Here is a 16,098-nt window from a genome sequence, read left to right as displayed (position 1 = left end):
AAGGGAAGTCTCAGTAACGCGAGGCTCTGCTGTACCACACTGCGGGGAATCTTTTTGAAGCACTACACCTAGTAGATCAACAAGCAATCTCTGGAAGGGCCTATTTTATTTCAATGGGAGCTCACGGCCTCCATACCTTCTCTTTTGGGCTGCAGGAGAGCTTCTTGCATCCTCCTTTGTGTTTTCCTTTCTGGCTGGTGGGGGGGGGGGGGGACCTTTCCTATCTAGATCACCCTGCTTACCTTTCCAATGCTCATGAGAGGGGTTTGGAAAGGATCTGCTGAGTTTCCAGGTCTATCGGGGACATCGTAGCAGTCTGCTGTGACTGTGGCATCCCTAGCTGTGAGGATTCTCTGCTCCTCCAAGTGTGCCAACAGGTTGGAGGGTTGACAGCTTTTGAATTCCTGCAACAGTGCTAACTCACAAAGCCCTCATAGTTACGCCGGATTGTTAGGGATCTTAGCCATCAGTCGAATGTGATTTGCTTCAGCCATTCAAACTCGATTTAGGTTTGTGTGGATTTCTAACGCGCGTTCTGGATTTGCTGGGGACATACCTCCTGGACTAACTCATAGGCACTTACGATGGCAGCTTTAGTCTGCTCATAACTCATAAACACATCTGGGGGAAGCATGGAATAGACCTCTTAATCTGTCCCTGACAACTGCCTTTGAATTAAAAATGCCCTGATATCCAATAGTCATTTAATTGCACTGCTACTTTTGACAAAAAATGACTCCACACCACTCTCTTTGAATTTGTGAATGAAGCTAACATATTTCAGGCCTCAATGATTGGTTCAAGGTTAGAGCGATGGGTAGATAGAGGCTTGCCCTTGTAGCTTTCAGCTGCCTGCTCTCTCTCTCACTATGAGCTGCTAGCTCCATTTCCAATTTTCAAAGCTGGAATTCTTCTCTCCCCCTTTCTCTTTCTCTTTCTTTCTCTCTTCCCCTCTCCAGTGCTTCCCTTCTCTCTGTTTATCTCACTTCTGAAATTCTTGCTGTAATCTGAGAATTTCTAGCTCAAATTAGGTGGCTTGGCCATGATAAATTTCCCCTTAGTTTCCAAAGATGTGTAGGTTAGGTGGGGCTATGGGGATAGGGTGGGAAATGGAGTGCCCCTTCAGAGGGTCGATGCAGACTTGATGGGCCAAATGGCCTTCTCTGTACTGTAGGGATTCTATGGATTCCATGGAAATTGGGCTGGGTGTGTGGGGCTGGATTCAGAGTCATAGTTGAGCTCTAGATCTAACTGCTCAATTGTTTTGGGGTGATCCAATTTCTTTTAAATACCCCACAGAAAATGCGAGATATGGTAAACTCAAAGGTCAGTTTATTTGTGCACATTCAAAACACAGGAGTGGAGTCACCATGTGGCCACCTGTGCACTCATAAAGTAAAATAGGGATTGAGAAAAGAAATATTTGCAGGGCAAAAACCATAGAAAAAAGAATTATTGTTTCAGGTGTATCTAGAATCAAGGTCCAATGAGGTATTAATTCACAGGGGTCAGCAGGTTGAAAACCTATGCTGTATATTTCACTTTTCTAGCGCAGTTAACTTCGCACAATGAGATATGAACAGAGTGATGGATCAGCCTTGTAGGTGATGGGTCAGAAATTCCAGCAGAAACAGTGTAGATGCGGCCAGGTATTCAATCTGGGCAGAGTCCCTTTTATGTGATGCTGTTTATCAATGGTAAAAAGCTCGACGCCACAAAGCAATGTTACTGGTTGCATGAGTGAGATTCACAGTGCATGACACGCAACTCTCCACTCTGGCTTTGACAAACTATATGTATCTCTTGTCTGGGTCCCCGAGATTGTTAAATGTTTGAAATATTAAGACTTGAAAGGGAGGTCGTAGGGTCCTTTGTCCTAGTAGACAAATAGACTTTGGTTGGCCAGGCCTGACTCATGTATAGTTCTCTTTGAATGGACACAAATGACCCTTTGGGGGCTGCAGCGACCAGAATTCAGAGATAATGAGGTACAAGTTTTTGCAAAACTGCCATGGTAGCTTCTCCTGTTCGAGGGTCACAGATAGACATAGCTACAACCATTTTAAAAGTCCTTGTCCAGTTTACAAAATGTTAGAATTTGGCGATGAGGCTGTCAACATATATTTTATGAAAAGTTAGAGTGCAAAGCCTTAATCCCCTATCAGAATATTGTGGGTTAAAGAGCCACTTTAGAAACTTGGCCACATAATCCAGACCAAAACTCCAGAGCAGTAATGAGGGCGTGCTGCGCTGCTGGAGGTGCCATCATTCAGATGAAAAGTTAAACCTAGGCCCCATATGTCTTTGTACGCAGATTTTAAAAATGCTTTTCACACTATTTTGAAGAAGAGCAGGGGAGTTTGCCCCTGTGTCCTGGGTCAACATTGTCCCCTTATCCAACAACACTAAAACAAATAATCACATTTTTTGTTTGTGGGAGCTTGCTGTGCACAGGTTGGTTGATGCATTTACCGACATTATAGGCGGTGGCCACATTGCAAAAATACTTAATTGGCTATAAAGCACTTTGAGAATCCTGAGTATAGGAACAATGCTATAAAATGCAAGTCCCTTTGATTTGCGGATGTACTGGGGGCCCAATATGGAGCCCAAGTGTTCGCGGCATTGTGAACGCCGTCGCGTTTCACGACGGTGCAAACCGGGCCCGGGCACAACCGATTCTGGCCCCCACACGGGGCCAGCACGGCACTGGAGCAGTTCACGCCGCTCCAGCCTCCTTTCGCGGCGCAAAATGGACACCGTGCCAACCCGCACATCCGCAGTTGGGCCGTGCCAACCTGAGCATGTGTGGGGGACTTCTTTAGCGTGCCATCCCCGACTCAACATGGCGTCGGTGTTCAGGGGCCGACCGCGCCAGAAAGTAGGCCCGGGGGGGAGAGGCCGGCCCGCCAATTGGTGGGCCCCGATCGTAGGCCAGACCCCATCGGAGCCCCCCCCCCACCCCCCACCGCCACCCCCCCTCCCCCCACCCCGGTGAAGGAGCCCCCGTCCCCCCTCACAGACAGCCCCTGACCGTTCGCCAGAGTTCCTGCCGGCAGCGACCAGGGATGAACGGTGCCGGCGGGACTCTGTCGTATTGGCGCGGCCGCTCGGCCCATCCGGGCCGGAGAATCGGCGGCCCCACCGATTCCAGCGGCCCAAGGCCAGCGCAAATGCCGCTGATTCTCCGCACCTCGGAGAATCGCGCTCTGGCGTTGGGTGTCGTGGTGCGGTTGCAGCGATTCTCCAGCCCGGCGCGGGGCTCAGAGAACTGCCCCCATTGTTTTGGGGATTTGAGCAGCACTCACAAAGCCAGCATTTATTGACCATACCTAACTGCTCTCAAAGGGGTAACCATGAGCTGCCTATAGCTGTGTGGCTTGCTCGATCATCTCAGAGGCAACCATATTGCAGTAGATCTGAAGTCACACGTAGGCCAGACAGGGTAAAGATGGAAGATTGCATCTGCTGAAGAACATTGGTAAACCCAGATGTTTTTTTGTGACAATCAGTAGTTCCACCGCATTTTATTGAATTTAAATTCCTCCGACAGCTGTGGTTGGATTTGAACTCACATCTCTGGATTGCTAGTCCGGCATATACTCCTGCACCTGCCCCCTTCGGAACATTGTGCAATCTCCTGATATGATCCAAAGACCCACTGATGTTTCTTGCTGGAAAACCTCTTCAGCAATTTGTTTGCATGGAATGATAGGTGCAGTGCTTTCAATTGATAATTATATTCCTTCAATGTATGAGGGATGATTTGCAATCCCAACAATTCCAGGAAGGGAGGGAGTGCTTCATGGGGCATCATGGGCTGCTTTCCAATGAATACTGGAGTTGGGTTTCTGGTAGTAAGAGCTGCTCCTTGTTCCAGGAGGATGGGACCATCCACTCACTGCCCTATTTAAAGATGACAGAATGTTTATGAAGAAGCCTTTCATCTGGTGGTTTATGGTAGCTCTCACATGGCTCTTTTTGACTCATTTCTTTTCCCTTCACCCCCCAACCCCGAAACTAGGTCTCCCGAGTACTATGTCTGAAATTCATCTTGATGGCAACAAAATCTCTCACATGAAAGCTGATTCGCTGAAGGGTCTGAACAACTTAGTCAGGTAAACAAAGCTCTGTGATCCCTTCCTGTCCCATCAGCCCTCCCAGATCGTTGCACTCCAATTATGGCCACTTGCGCATCGCTGATTTTAATCACACTGCCATTGGTGGCTGTGCCTCCATCTGTTTAGACCCTGGCTTGCGACCCCTGCTGATCCCTCTCCTCCTTTTAGACACTCTGTATCGATGGCCCTAATGTCTCCTTTTTGTGGCTCAACGTCACATTTGTTTTGATAACTTTCCTGTGAAGCACCTTGGAGCATTTCATTATGTTAACAGTGCTGTGTAAATGGACAATGTGGTGCAATCCTCAATGCTGCCATTAACAGCATTTCTGGGCAGCATGGAAGCATAGTGGTTAGCACTATAACTTCACAGCACCAGGGTCCCAGGTTCGATTCCCACTTGGGTCACTGTCTGTGCGGACTCTGCACGTTCTTCCCATGTCTGCATGGGTTTCCTCCGGGTGCTCCGGTTTCCTCCCACAGTCCAAAGATGTGCAGGTTAGGTGGATTGGCCATGCTAAATTGCCCTTTGGTTAGATGGGGTTGCAGGGTTATGGGGATAGGGTGGAGGTGTGTGCTTAAGTAGGGTGCTCTTTCCAAGAGCCGTTGCAGACTCGATGGGCCGAAAGGCCTCCTTCTGCACTGTAAATTCTATGATGATGAACACTCCCGTTGTCTTGTGTCCATGACTGTTCTGTTAATCACTCCTTAACTCTGACCTACCGCTGACCTATTCTGTTCCAACTCCTTCACCCCCTTTCCCACTATATAATTCAAAATGGACTGTTTGGATTGCTCTACAAGCACTCAGGATGGATTCAACGGGCTGAATGAACTATTCTATGCCATACAGTCTGCATATTATTGAATAGAATATGATAGAATCCCTACAGTGCAGAACGAGGCCATTCAGCCATCGAGTCTGCACCAACCCTCTGATTGAGCACCGTACCTAGACCCACGGCCCCACCCGATTCCATAACCCCGGGCTTCATGGCGGCGCAATAGTTAGCACTGTTGCCTCACGCCGCTGAGGACTGGGGTTCGATCCTGGCCTCGGGTCGCTGTCCGTGTAGAGTTTGCACACTCTCCCCGTGTCTGCATGGATATCACACCAAAAGATGTGCAAGATAGGTGGATTGGCCACACTAAACTGCGCCTTGATTGGGAAAGAAAAATAATTGGGTACTCTAAATTTTTTTTTAAAACCAGTAACCCCACCTAACCTTTGGACACTAAGGGGCAATGTATCATGGTCAATCCACCTAACCCGCACATCTTTGGACTGTGGGAGGAAACAGGAGCACCCGGAGGAAACCCACGCAGACATGGAGAGAAACTGCAAACTCCACAAGGCTGGAATTGAACCTGGGTCCCTGGTGCTGTGAGGCAGCAGTGCTAACCACTGTGCCACCGTGCCGCTCCTCTAATTGTTTGATTAAAGGTCAGGCAGCTTCTGTGGACGAAAGATTTTGGTCAATGAGAAATATTCAGTAGATGAGGTAACACCTGTAAAGAGTTAATGTTTAAGGTCGGTGATCTTTTTTTTAAGGTCGCAAAGTTTGATAGGTTTTGCGACCATATAAAAAAAGCCACTGACCTGACACATTAAGGGCGGGATTCTCTTAGCTCGGGGCCGGGCTGGAGAATCCCCGCGACCGGCGAAAATTGCACCGTGCCGCCCCGCGCCGACACCATTGGCGCCGGCGTGATTGGTGCGGCGCAGGTCGGGGGCCGCTCTACGCGGCCGGCCCGTCGATTCTCGGCCAGCGGGAACTCAGCATGGGTCGGGCAGCATGTGGTGGGAGGAGGGGTGTCCAACCCCGGGGGCGGGGGGGGGGGGGGGCCTCCGATGCGGCCTGGCCTGCGATCGGGGCCCACCAATCGGCGGGCCGGCCTCTCTGGCTGAGGGCCTCCTGTCCTACGCGCCAGCCCCAGTAGTCCTACGCCATGTTGCGACGGGGCTGGAACGTTGAAGGAAGCTACTGCGCATTGCCGCCGGGATCAGCAGCTGGAGCGGCGTGAACTGCTCCAGTGCCATGCTGGCCCCCTGTAGGGGCCAGAATTGCTGATCCTGAGGCCGTGTTGACATTGTCGAGAAACGCGACGGCGTTTCCGACGGCGTCAACACTTAGCCTCAAGATCACAGAATTCCGCCCCAACTCTTTACAGGTGCTACCTCACCTGTAAATACAATGTGTATTTCCCATTGACCAAAATCTTTCGTCCTGATTCCTGGCTGGGGTTTTCTGGTGCCGCTGCAAATGAACGGAGTTTTGGCTGGAACGCCAAATTCTCTGATCTCGCTCACTATGGGTCCCACCACCCACGGACATTACCAGAGAATCCCGTCTGTTATTACTGAACATCGCCCGTTAGTTTTCAACTTGTCAACTTTGATGTCACATGGACAATAGCATTCTAATTCATTCCCACCCTTGCAGAATTGGCTTGAGTTTCAATAAGATCATCGCTGTGGACAATGGCACACTGGACCGTGTACCATACCTGAGAGAACTTCACATAGACAACAATGCACTCCGAAAAGTCCCCGCAGGCTTGGGTGATCATCGATACATCCAGGTATGTAGGTGTAGGTGAAAGACATGCCAAACTGTGATCTGTTTGCATTAATGATCCTATATTTAACCTGTTTGTGGTAACTGGCTGGACTAATCATGATGTTTAGGAGGAACACTAAACGCCCATTTTTTAAATTGTTTCTTGATGCATTCTTCATGGTAACTTGCCAACCAATCAGCACCCTGTATAAATGGTTGTTCCCTTTGAACTTTGGCATTCGTGTATCTGTCCTGATGAGTGTACGATGAAAAGCTTTGACAGTCAGCAATGCTCATTTTCGAGACTTCCGGTTGCGGTGATGCGGAGCTAAGCCGCACGTTCGGCAGCTCCCGCTATCAAAGGACTTTCGGGCCTGTTTTAGGGCCCCAAACAGCGCTGTTTCGACGATTCCCGGTGGGGGAAGGTATTTGGAGGAACATTCCCCGAAATTTATGGTGCGTACCCAGAGTGGGGCAGGGAAAAGGCTGCAGCAACTCCCCAGAAAAAGCGGGGGAAGGAGGACAAAATGGCGGCCGGCGGAGCACCCGAGGATTGGTGGAAGTGGGCGCTGGAGCAGCAAGCTGCTCTTCTGCGCTGTTTTGCGGAGCTGAAGGCTGAGTTGCTGGACTCCCTGAATGCGACTACCAACAAGCTGCTTGGGACCCAGGCGGCCCAGGAGGCGTCCATTCGGGAGTTGCAGCAGCAGGCCGCTGATCGGGAGGAGGAGGCCGCGGTCCTCGTGGGGAAGGTGGAGATGCACGAGGCACTTCACAAAAAGTGGCAAGACCGCTTGGAGGAGCTGGATTTTCGCACGAGGTGGAAGAATTTGAGGATCCTGAGCCTGGCGGAGGGGCTGGAGGAGTCGGATCTTCCGTCCTATGTGGCCACGATGCTGAATTCATTGATGGGGTCGGGGTCCTTCCATCTGCCCCTGGAGCCTGAGGGAGCCCACAGAGTGCTGGCCAGGAGGCCCAAGACGAATGAACTCCCGGTCGGTGCTGGTGCAGTTCCATCAGTTCAGTGACCGGGATTGTGTGCTGCGCTGGGCCAAGAAGGAGAGGAGCAGCAAGTGGGAGAATTCGGTAGTGCGAATCTACCAGGACTGGAGTGCGGAGGTGGCTAAGCGGCGGGCCGGGTTTAACCGGACGAAGGCGGTGCTGCATAACAAGCAGGTTAAATTTGGAATGCTGCAGCCTGCGCGTCTGTGGGTAACATATAAGGACCGGCATTACTACTTCGAGTCCAAGGAGGAGGCGTGGGCCTTTGTGCAGGTGGAGAAGCTGGACTCGAACTAGGGTTTGGGGGCTGCGGGGTCTTGTGTACTACGGTTGTTGCTGTTTTTGCTGTTGCTGTTTTTGTAATTTTGATATGTGTTTTTTATGCTGGTTCTTGCTCTGTTTCCGGGTGGTTCTGTTGGGTATGGTTTTGTGTTATGTGGGAAATGTTGGGGGTTTGTTTTTCCTTCTGTACGGGGCTGGGGGATGGGGTTGAGCTGGAATTTGGGAGCTGCGTCAGAAAGGTAGGTGGGGCAGTGTGAAAGCACGGGCTTTCCTCTGGTTTCCCGCACTGCGGGGCAGGAGGGGTGGAGCTGGCGGTGGGGGCGTGGCCTCTATTGGTTTTTCCCCACGCTGAAGCGGTGCCCAGGAGGAGTGGCAGGAGGGGGGATGACCCCATGTCGGGAGGGGCCGGGTTTTGGCGGGAGTTGCCGGGGTCAGCAGAAGTCAGCTAACTCACGGAAGTACCATGGAGGGTGCGTTGCGGCTAGGAGGGGTCCTAGCCTGGGGGGGAGGGGGAAGGTGGAGGGATACCGGGTTGCTGCTGGACTGGCCAGGAAGGAGCTGGTATGGGCGGGGGGGGGGGGGGGGGGGGGGGGGGGGGGGGGGGGTGGGGGTAGGGGAGAGGCGCTATTCTCATGGGGAATGGGTCGGGCGCGGTGTGCTGGCCTGGGGCGAGCAGTCGATAATCTATGGCTAGCCGGCGGGGGAGAGGGGCAGGTTGCCCTCTGATCCGGCTGATTGCCTGGAACGTGAGGGGGCTGAATGGGCTGGTTAAGTGGGCTAGGGTATTTTCTCATTTGAAGGGGCTGAAGGCGGACGTGGCTATGCTCCAGGAGACCCACTTGAAGGTGGCGGACCAGGTTCATCTGAGGAAGGGGTGGGTGGAGCAGGTTTTCGACTCAGGATTAGATGCGAAGAACCGTGGGGTGGCGATTCTGGTGGGGAAGAGGGTGGCGTTCTAGGCGTCTGAGGTGGTGGCGGACAAGGAGGGCAGATTTGTTATGGTGAAGGGTAAGCCGCAGGGAGAGAAGGTGGCGCTGGTAAACATGTATGCCCCGAATTGGGATGACGCTGGCTTTATGAGGTGTATGTTGGGCCGCATTCCGGACCTGGAGGCAGGGGGCCTGATCATGGGGGGAGACTTTAACACGGTGCTGGATCCCCCACTAGACCAGTCCAGTTCAAGGACGGGTAGGAGGCCGGCGGCGGCCAAGGCGCTGAGGGGGTTTATGGACCAGATGGGAGGGGTGGAGGTTTGGGAGGCCGAGGGCGCAGGAGTATTCCTTTTTCTCCCATGTGCATAGGGTTTACTCCCAAATAGATTTTTTCGTCCTGAGCAGGGGATTGATCCCGAGGGTGCAGGATGCTGAGTATTCTGCCATAGCGATTTCAGACCATGCTCCGCACTGGGTCGATCTGGAGATGGGGGAGGTGCGGGACCAGCGCCCACTGTGGGGTCTGGACGTGGGGTTGCTGGCTGATGAGGAGGTATGTAGGAGGGTCCGGGGAAGTATTGAGGGGTATCTTGAGGCCAATGATACGGGGGAGGTCCGGGTGAGGATGGTTTGGGATGCTCTGAAGGCAGTGATCCGGGGGGAGCTGATCTCCATCCGGGCCCATAGGGAAAGGAGGGAGAGGGAGAGACTGGTTGGGGAGCTCCTGGATGTGGATAGGAGGTACGCGGAAGCCCCGGAAGAGGGATTGTTGGGGGAACGGCGTAGTTTGCAAGCCAAGTTCGACTTGCTGACCACCAGAAAGGCAGAGACACAGTGGAGGAAGGCGCAAGGCGCGGTTTATGAGTATGGGGAGAAGGCGAGCAGGATGCTGGCGCATCAGCTCCGCAGGCGGGATGCGGCTAGTGAAATTGGTGGAGTGATGGATAAGGGTGGGAATGTGGTGCAGAAGGGGGCAGAGGTGAACGGGGTCTTTAGGGACTTTTACGAGGAACTGTACTGGTCGGAGCCACCGGTGGGGGGGGGGGGGGGGGGGGGGGGGGGGGGGGATGGAGAGCTTTATGAACAGGCTACGTTTCCCAAAGGTGCAGGAGGAGCTGGTGGAGGGACTGGGGCGCCGATTGAGTTGGAGGAGCTAGTCAGGGGGATTGGTCAAATGCAGTCAGAGAAGGTGCCGGGGCCGGATGGGTTCCCGGTGGAATTTTATAAAACGTATGTGGACCTGGTGGGCCCCCTGTTGGTGCGAGCCTTCAATGAGGCATGGGAGGGGGGGGGGGCTTTGCCCCTGACGATGTCGCAGGCGCTGATCTCTCTGATCCTGAAGCAGGATAAGGACCCCTTGCAGTGTGGATCATACAGGCCAATCTCGCTCCTCAATGTTGATGCTAAGTTGCTGGCGAAGATCCTGGCCATCAGGATAGAGAACTGTGTGCCAGGGATGATACACGAGGATCAGACAGGATTTGTCAAGGGAAGACAGCTTATCACGAATGTGCGGAGGTTGTTAAATGTTATTATGATGCCGGCGGTTGAGGGGGAGGCGGAGATAGTGGTGGCGCTAAATGCAGAGAAGGCCTTTGATAGAGTTGAGTGGGGGTACCTGTGGGAGGTGCTGGAGAGGTTTGGATTTGGGGAGGGGTTCATCAAATGGGTGAGGCTGCTTTATGAGGCCCCGATGGCAAGTGTAGTTACTAATGGAAGGAGGTCAGAGTACTTCAGGCTCTACCGTGGGACCAGGCAGGGGTGCCCCCTGTCCCCCTTGCTTTTTGCACTGGCATTGAACCTCTGGCTATGGCGTTGAGGGAGTCGGGGAGGTGGAGGGGTCTGGTGCGGGGAGGTGGGGAGGAACATCGGGTATCGCTGTATGCGGACGACCTGCTGTTGTATGTGGCGGACCCAGAAGGGGGAATGCCGGGGGTGATGGAGCTGTTGGCTGAGTTTGGGGGCTTCACGGGCTAAAAGCTGAATCTGGGCAAGAGCGAGGTATTTGTAGTGCACCCGGGTGATCAGGAGGAGGGAATTGGTAGGCTCCCATTTAAGAGGGCAGTGAAGAGTTTTAGGTACCTGGGGGTGCAGGTGGCCAGGTGTTGGGGGACTCTCCACAAGCTTAATTTTACCAGGCTGGTGGAGCAGATGGAGGAGGAATTTAAAAGGCGGGACATGGTGCCGCTATCGCTGGCGGGTAGAGTGCAGTCCGTCAAAATGACGGTGCTCCCGAGGTTCTTGTTCCTTTTTCAGTGTTTGCCCATCTTTATCCCTAGGGCCTTTTTCAGGAGGGTGACTAGCAGCATTATGAGCTTTGTTTGGGCGCATGGGACCCAGAGGGTGAAGAGGGTCTTCTTGGAGCGGGGTAGAGATGGTGGGGGGCTGGCGTTACCCAATCTCTCGGGGTATTATTGGGCGGCCAATGTGTCGATGGTGCGCAAGTGGGTGATGGAGGGGGAGGGGTCAGCATGGAAAAGGTTGGAGATGGCGTCCTGTGGAGGCACAAGCCTGGGCGCCCTGGTAACGGCGCTGTTGCCGCTCCCTCCTACGAGGTATACCACGAGTCCGGTGGTGGCGGCTGCCCTCAATATTTGGGGGCAGTGGAGGCGACATGGGGGGGAAGTGGGGGGCTCGATGGAGGCTCCGCTAAGGGGGAACCATCGGTTCGTCCCGGGGAACATTGATGGGGGGTTCCAGGGTTGGCACAGAGCGGGCATCAGAAAGCTGAGGGACCTGATCGTTGATGGGAGGTTTGCGAGCCTGGGGGAGTTGGAGGAGAAATTTGAGCTCCCCTCGGGGAGGCCAGTGTTTTGGCCTTTGCATCCCGAGTAGCCCGGCGGAGGATCTTGCTACAGTGGAAGGATGCGAGACCCCCAAGCGTGGAGACCTGGATCAATGACATGGCGGGTTTTATTAAGCTGGAGAAGGTCAAATTCGCCCTGAGAGGATCGGTACAAGGGTTCTTTAGGCGGTGGCAGCCTTTCCTCGACTTTCTGTCTCAGCGATAGGGAACTGGGTCAGCAGCAGCAGCAAACCGGGGGGGGGAGGGGGGAAAAAAGCGGGGGGGGGGGGGGGGGGAGGTGGGGGCGTTGACTATGTTAATTTTAATTTATTTTCAAATTCTCCTGTTATTTACTGGGTTTGGGGGGGTGGGGGGGGGGTTCGATATATGCGTTGCTATGATCTTGGGGGTGTTATGCTTATTATGTTGTTTTATTGTTGCTTGTTACTGTTTGTTGTTATATACTTTGTAAAAAAATTTCAATAAAAATTATTTTAAAAAAAAGCAATGCTCATTTTCTTTTTATTAATTCTTGAGATCTAAGCATCAATGGCAGCAGTTGGGGTCTTTAACATATTATTTATGGGGTGTGAGTGTCACTAGCAAGGATTTTGACTGCCGAAGGACCTTTATTGCCTATCCCGGGTTCTGATGAGTTAAGCTAAGAAATAGGAGCAGCAGTAGACAACGCAGCCGTCGAGCCTCCTCCCACATCCAATATCTTCACAGCTGATCTTTAAATCCACTTTCCTTCCTGCTCCCCAGAGTTGCCCGTCTGATTGAACAGATTAGTTTGTTTGGCGATTTCAGGGGCAGTTATGAATCAAACTCATTGCTGTGGATCCAGATGTAGAGCAAACTGGGTTAAAAACAGTAGTTTCCTCCCAAGGAAGGACTGCGATAACCTGGCAGTCAGATTTATGGTTGGTTTCACTGATACCAACTGTGATTATTTCCAGATTCCTTAACATGAATTCAAATTCCCAAAGTACAATGGTGACGCAGGGTCTCGAAATACCTTCACCCTCAAGTTCCTGATTATTCCTTCATGCTGGGTGTCACTCAGTGGGCAGCGCAGTCTCTCGACTGGAGTATTGTTTCCTGTTCTGGGCACTGCACTTTAGGAGGGATGTGAAAGCTTTAGAGAACGGGGCAGAAAAGATTTACAAGAATGGTTCCAGAGATGAGGGACTTCAGGGATGAGAGTAGGGAAGCTGGAGGCATTCTCCTTGTGAGAAGGGAAGGTAACAAGGAGATTTGATAGAGGTTCAATGTCATGAGGGGTCTGGCAGAATAGGTAAAGAGAAATAGTTCCCATTAACAAGATTTGTGAACTAAAGGAGACTTGCTCGGTATAACTGAACTTGAATATTGCCACAATTCCTGCACATGATGTCTTTGCACCAACAATCTGCTGCTGAGTGTATTGTCTTTGCACACTTATGGCAAGTGCGAGTCCGTGTCAGGTCTTGGTTGACATCTTGTGAAATCTCGTGCTTGAGGTCTCTGTTAAACTTCTTTGGCTGCCAGTTCCATGAATACAGCAACTTCCAAAGCTTTCTTTAAGATCAGGTTGCTTTTGGTTAACAACCGCTTTTGAATACCTTTGCTCCTTAAACCACAGACTAATCTATCTCTGATGGTATCATTTAACACACCCCTGAATTTGTAGTGGTCAGTCAGTCTTTTCAGGGTAATTACAAACTGTGCAATCAATTCACTTTCTTTTTGGTTGCACTTATGAACCTAAACCTTTCAGCGATGAGGAACAGTTTTGATGAATTATAGCCCTGCAATATTTACACTACTTCATTGTAGGTTTTATGTCTGGTTTTTCGGGGTGTACTAGGTCTCGGGAGGTTAAATGTTCCCCCCCCCCCCCCCCCACCTCGCCACACTCAGTAAAGTTGGAACATTTATATAACTTGAAAAAAATTGGTCGAATCTCTCTGTTTTGGACAGAGCACGTGGCGAGCTTCCTTCCAAAGTAGTTTTCTTCGGATATTTTGGTTCTTCCAGTGTCTGTGACTATTGTTTGGCTCCCCTGTCCCCAGTTTTCATGTAGAGGCGGTTTCAATTATTTATTTTTCTCGCGCGTGCCCACAACATTGTTTGCCTGCCTCGTTGCTAGCCTTTATGAGGTAGTTTTAAGATTAAGTCTACAGGCCTCAGATGTTCAAGCAAATGAAGAGCTTTATTCAGGAGATGTTAACACTAAAGGCTGCTATGTTGCATGGCCCGTTTTCCCACGCAAATGGCCATTGACCAATGGTGTCACGTGAGTGGTCTCTTAAAATGCTCCCAGAAATACCATGACTACACAACACTTTGGGATGGTGAAAGGTGCAATGGAAACGCACGTCTTTCATTCTGTTCACTAATTATTGCTTTTTCTGCTGACACTATTTTCCCTATTTCCCTGCAGGTGGTTTACCTCCATAACAATCTCATCACGGCCGTGGGTGTTAACGACTTCTGCGGACTCGATTACTATGCAAAGAAGAACCTGTACTCGGGGATAAGCCTCTTCAACAACCCTGTCCCATACTGGGAGATCCAGCCAAGCACCTTCCGCTGTGCCATGAACCGTGCAGTCATCCAGCTTGGCAACTTTAAGTAAAACCTTCCCAGTCTGTGAGATGGAAATGTCACATTCAGTGCTGAGTATCTCCCTGTACAGTTTAAAACCAAACAAAAACAAACATCCCAAGAGCGGGTGGAAGGCGTAACCCTGCAGCTGACCAAACAGAATCAGTTTGACTAAACTATCTTCATTACTCCTGAATAATTATAGAAATAAGCATACCCATGAGCTTCATTTTCCAACCGTACACCTATTCTGTAACGTCTGCGAGCGCAAGTGCATCACATGGTCCAACTGAACCCCCCACCAGCCAGTAATTTATTATCCATCGCTATGACGATCTGTCAACCACAATCCTTGTCCATCGTCTAAGGGCGGTTCATTGCTAAATCTCACATTGTCTATGTTTTTAAATGACAACAACCCTCACCAAATCCATCAAGAATTCCTTGGAAATGCGTTTTGTCCCATCTGTGTTGGAAACCTTTGTGTGTGGGGAAAGGGGAAGAGGCAGTTTGATTGATTGATTGAAGTATGTGCCTCTCCCGTTCTTACAAAGTGTATGTATTATAAACAGCATGTTGGTGCTCACCTGGTTAATGTGAGAACTATTCAAAATATATCATAAGCTCCAGTCCCGGTTTCCTTGCATCCATTCTTTTTGATGACAGCCACTAGTATTTGTGTAGCCTCTTTAAAGTAATAAAAATCTCGAGGTGCTTCAAAAAATGGGAAATCCCATTAACAGTGGCAGGAGTAAAGAATCCGGCCGCCAGTGAACGGCGCTCCGCCTCCCCCTGCTGAGAAACACATGAATAGGAGAATCCCGCCGAGGATCATCAATGGTAGAGCGATAAAATTGGGAAGGCTCAGAAAGAGCAGAATTTGATGAGCACAGATAATTGGGAAGCTGGAGAAGAACAGGAATAGGGAGAGATGAGGCCATTGAGGGATATGAAAACAAGGATAAGAATTTTAACATTGCTTGACCATTACGGAGTGGGTCAGCGGGCACCAAAATTGGTAGCCCATCCGTCATATTTAATTGGATAATCAAGGGTCAATTAGGCTTGTTACCAAGCCACCTGACTCTGATAATATGCTCCTTACACCATAAAGTGGGTTTAAAGAGACAGCCGGTAGTTTGAATAAATGTTTCGAAAGGAAGGAAAAGAAGGGTTTGGGGTTCTATCTCCGGGGGCTGCCCTTTGTGGATTGAGAAGTGACCCCCCCAAGAGATAGAATGTTTCCTATTTCTTCCTACATACCTGCAGCCATAGTTACCACCCCAACCTCCTCAGCCTCTCCCTAACCACCAAACCCTGCCTGCCCAAGAACCCAGCCTTCCCTATTTCTGGGGATCCATTAGGTCTTCTTTTGTGTCACCATTGCAGTCCTGACAGTGCCCGCTAATGCAATCTTAGCACTGCCAGGACTTATTCAGACGCAGGCTACACCCAAGGGTGGGGCTTCCTCCGTAGTGAGGGCCTGAGTCCGACACCTGTCCTGGTTAGCCTGCCCAGCTCTTTATAGCTGCGGAGTAGACCCACTCCACACCACCTTTATTTCCAGGGTGGGAGGTGGGTAGCGGGAGCCATGTGCTGTACCACACACACATCCACCCCAACCTTCTTTTCTGGACAGATATATGAACGGGTGGGGAACAGAGAGAAGTAGACCTTGGAAAATAGGCAACAGGTTTAGATAAAGGATCTGGATCGGCGCAGGCTGGGAGGGCCGAAGGGCCTGTTCCTGTGCTGTAATTTATTTTGTTCTTTGTTCTTAACCACCACCTCCACCCCACTACCCCATGATATTCAGCTCCAGGCCTCTC

General features: G+C 51.1%; 1 protein-coding gene across 2 annotated transcripts in view; it reads left to right on the top strand.

The window, feature by feature from the left end:
* The window catches only part of dcn (decorin), a 69,499-nt gene extending 54,601 nt beyond the window's left edge, over positions 1-14,898 (top strand). For both annotated transcript variants that reach the window (XM_038780832.1, XM_038780831.1), the window contains exons 6-8: positions 4,025-4,118; positions 6,566-6,704; positions 14,106-14,898. In XM_038780832.1, coding sequence (XP_038636760.1) covers positions 4,025-4,118; positions 6,566-6,704; positions 14,106-14,300 — 428 coding nt within the window. In that variant the 3' untranslated portion in view covers positions 14,301-14,898. The remainder of the gene's footprint in view (positions 1-4,024; positions 4,119-6,565; positions 6,705-14,105) is intronic.
* Positions 14,899-16,098: the final 1,200 nt, after the last annotated feature.

This window comes from Scyliorhinus canicula, chromosome 20 (assembly GCF_902713615.1).
Source record: "Scyliorhinus canicula chromosome 20, sScyCan1.1, whole genome shotgun sequence".
Classification (NCBI taxonomy): Eukaryota; Metazoa; Chordata; class Chondrichthyes; order Carcharhiniformes; family Scyliorhinidae; genus Scyliorhinus; species Scyliorhinus canicula.
This window is presented reverse-complemented; position numbering and strand designations above follow the sequence as displayed.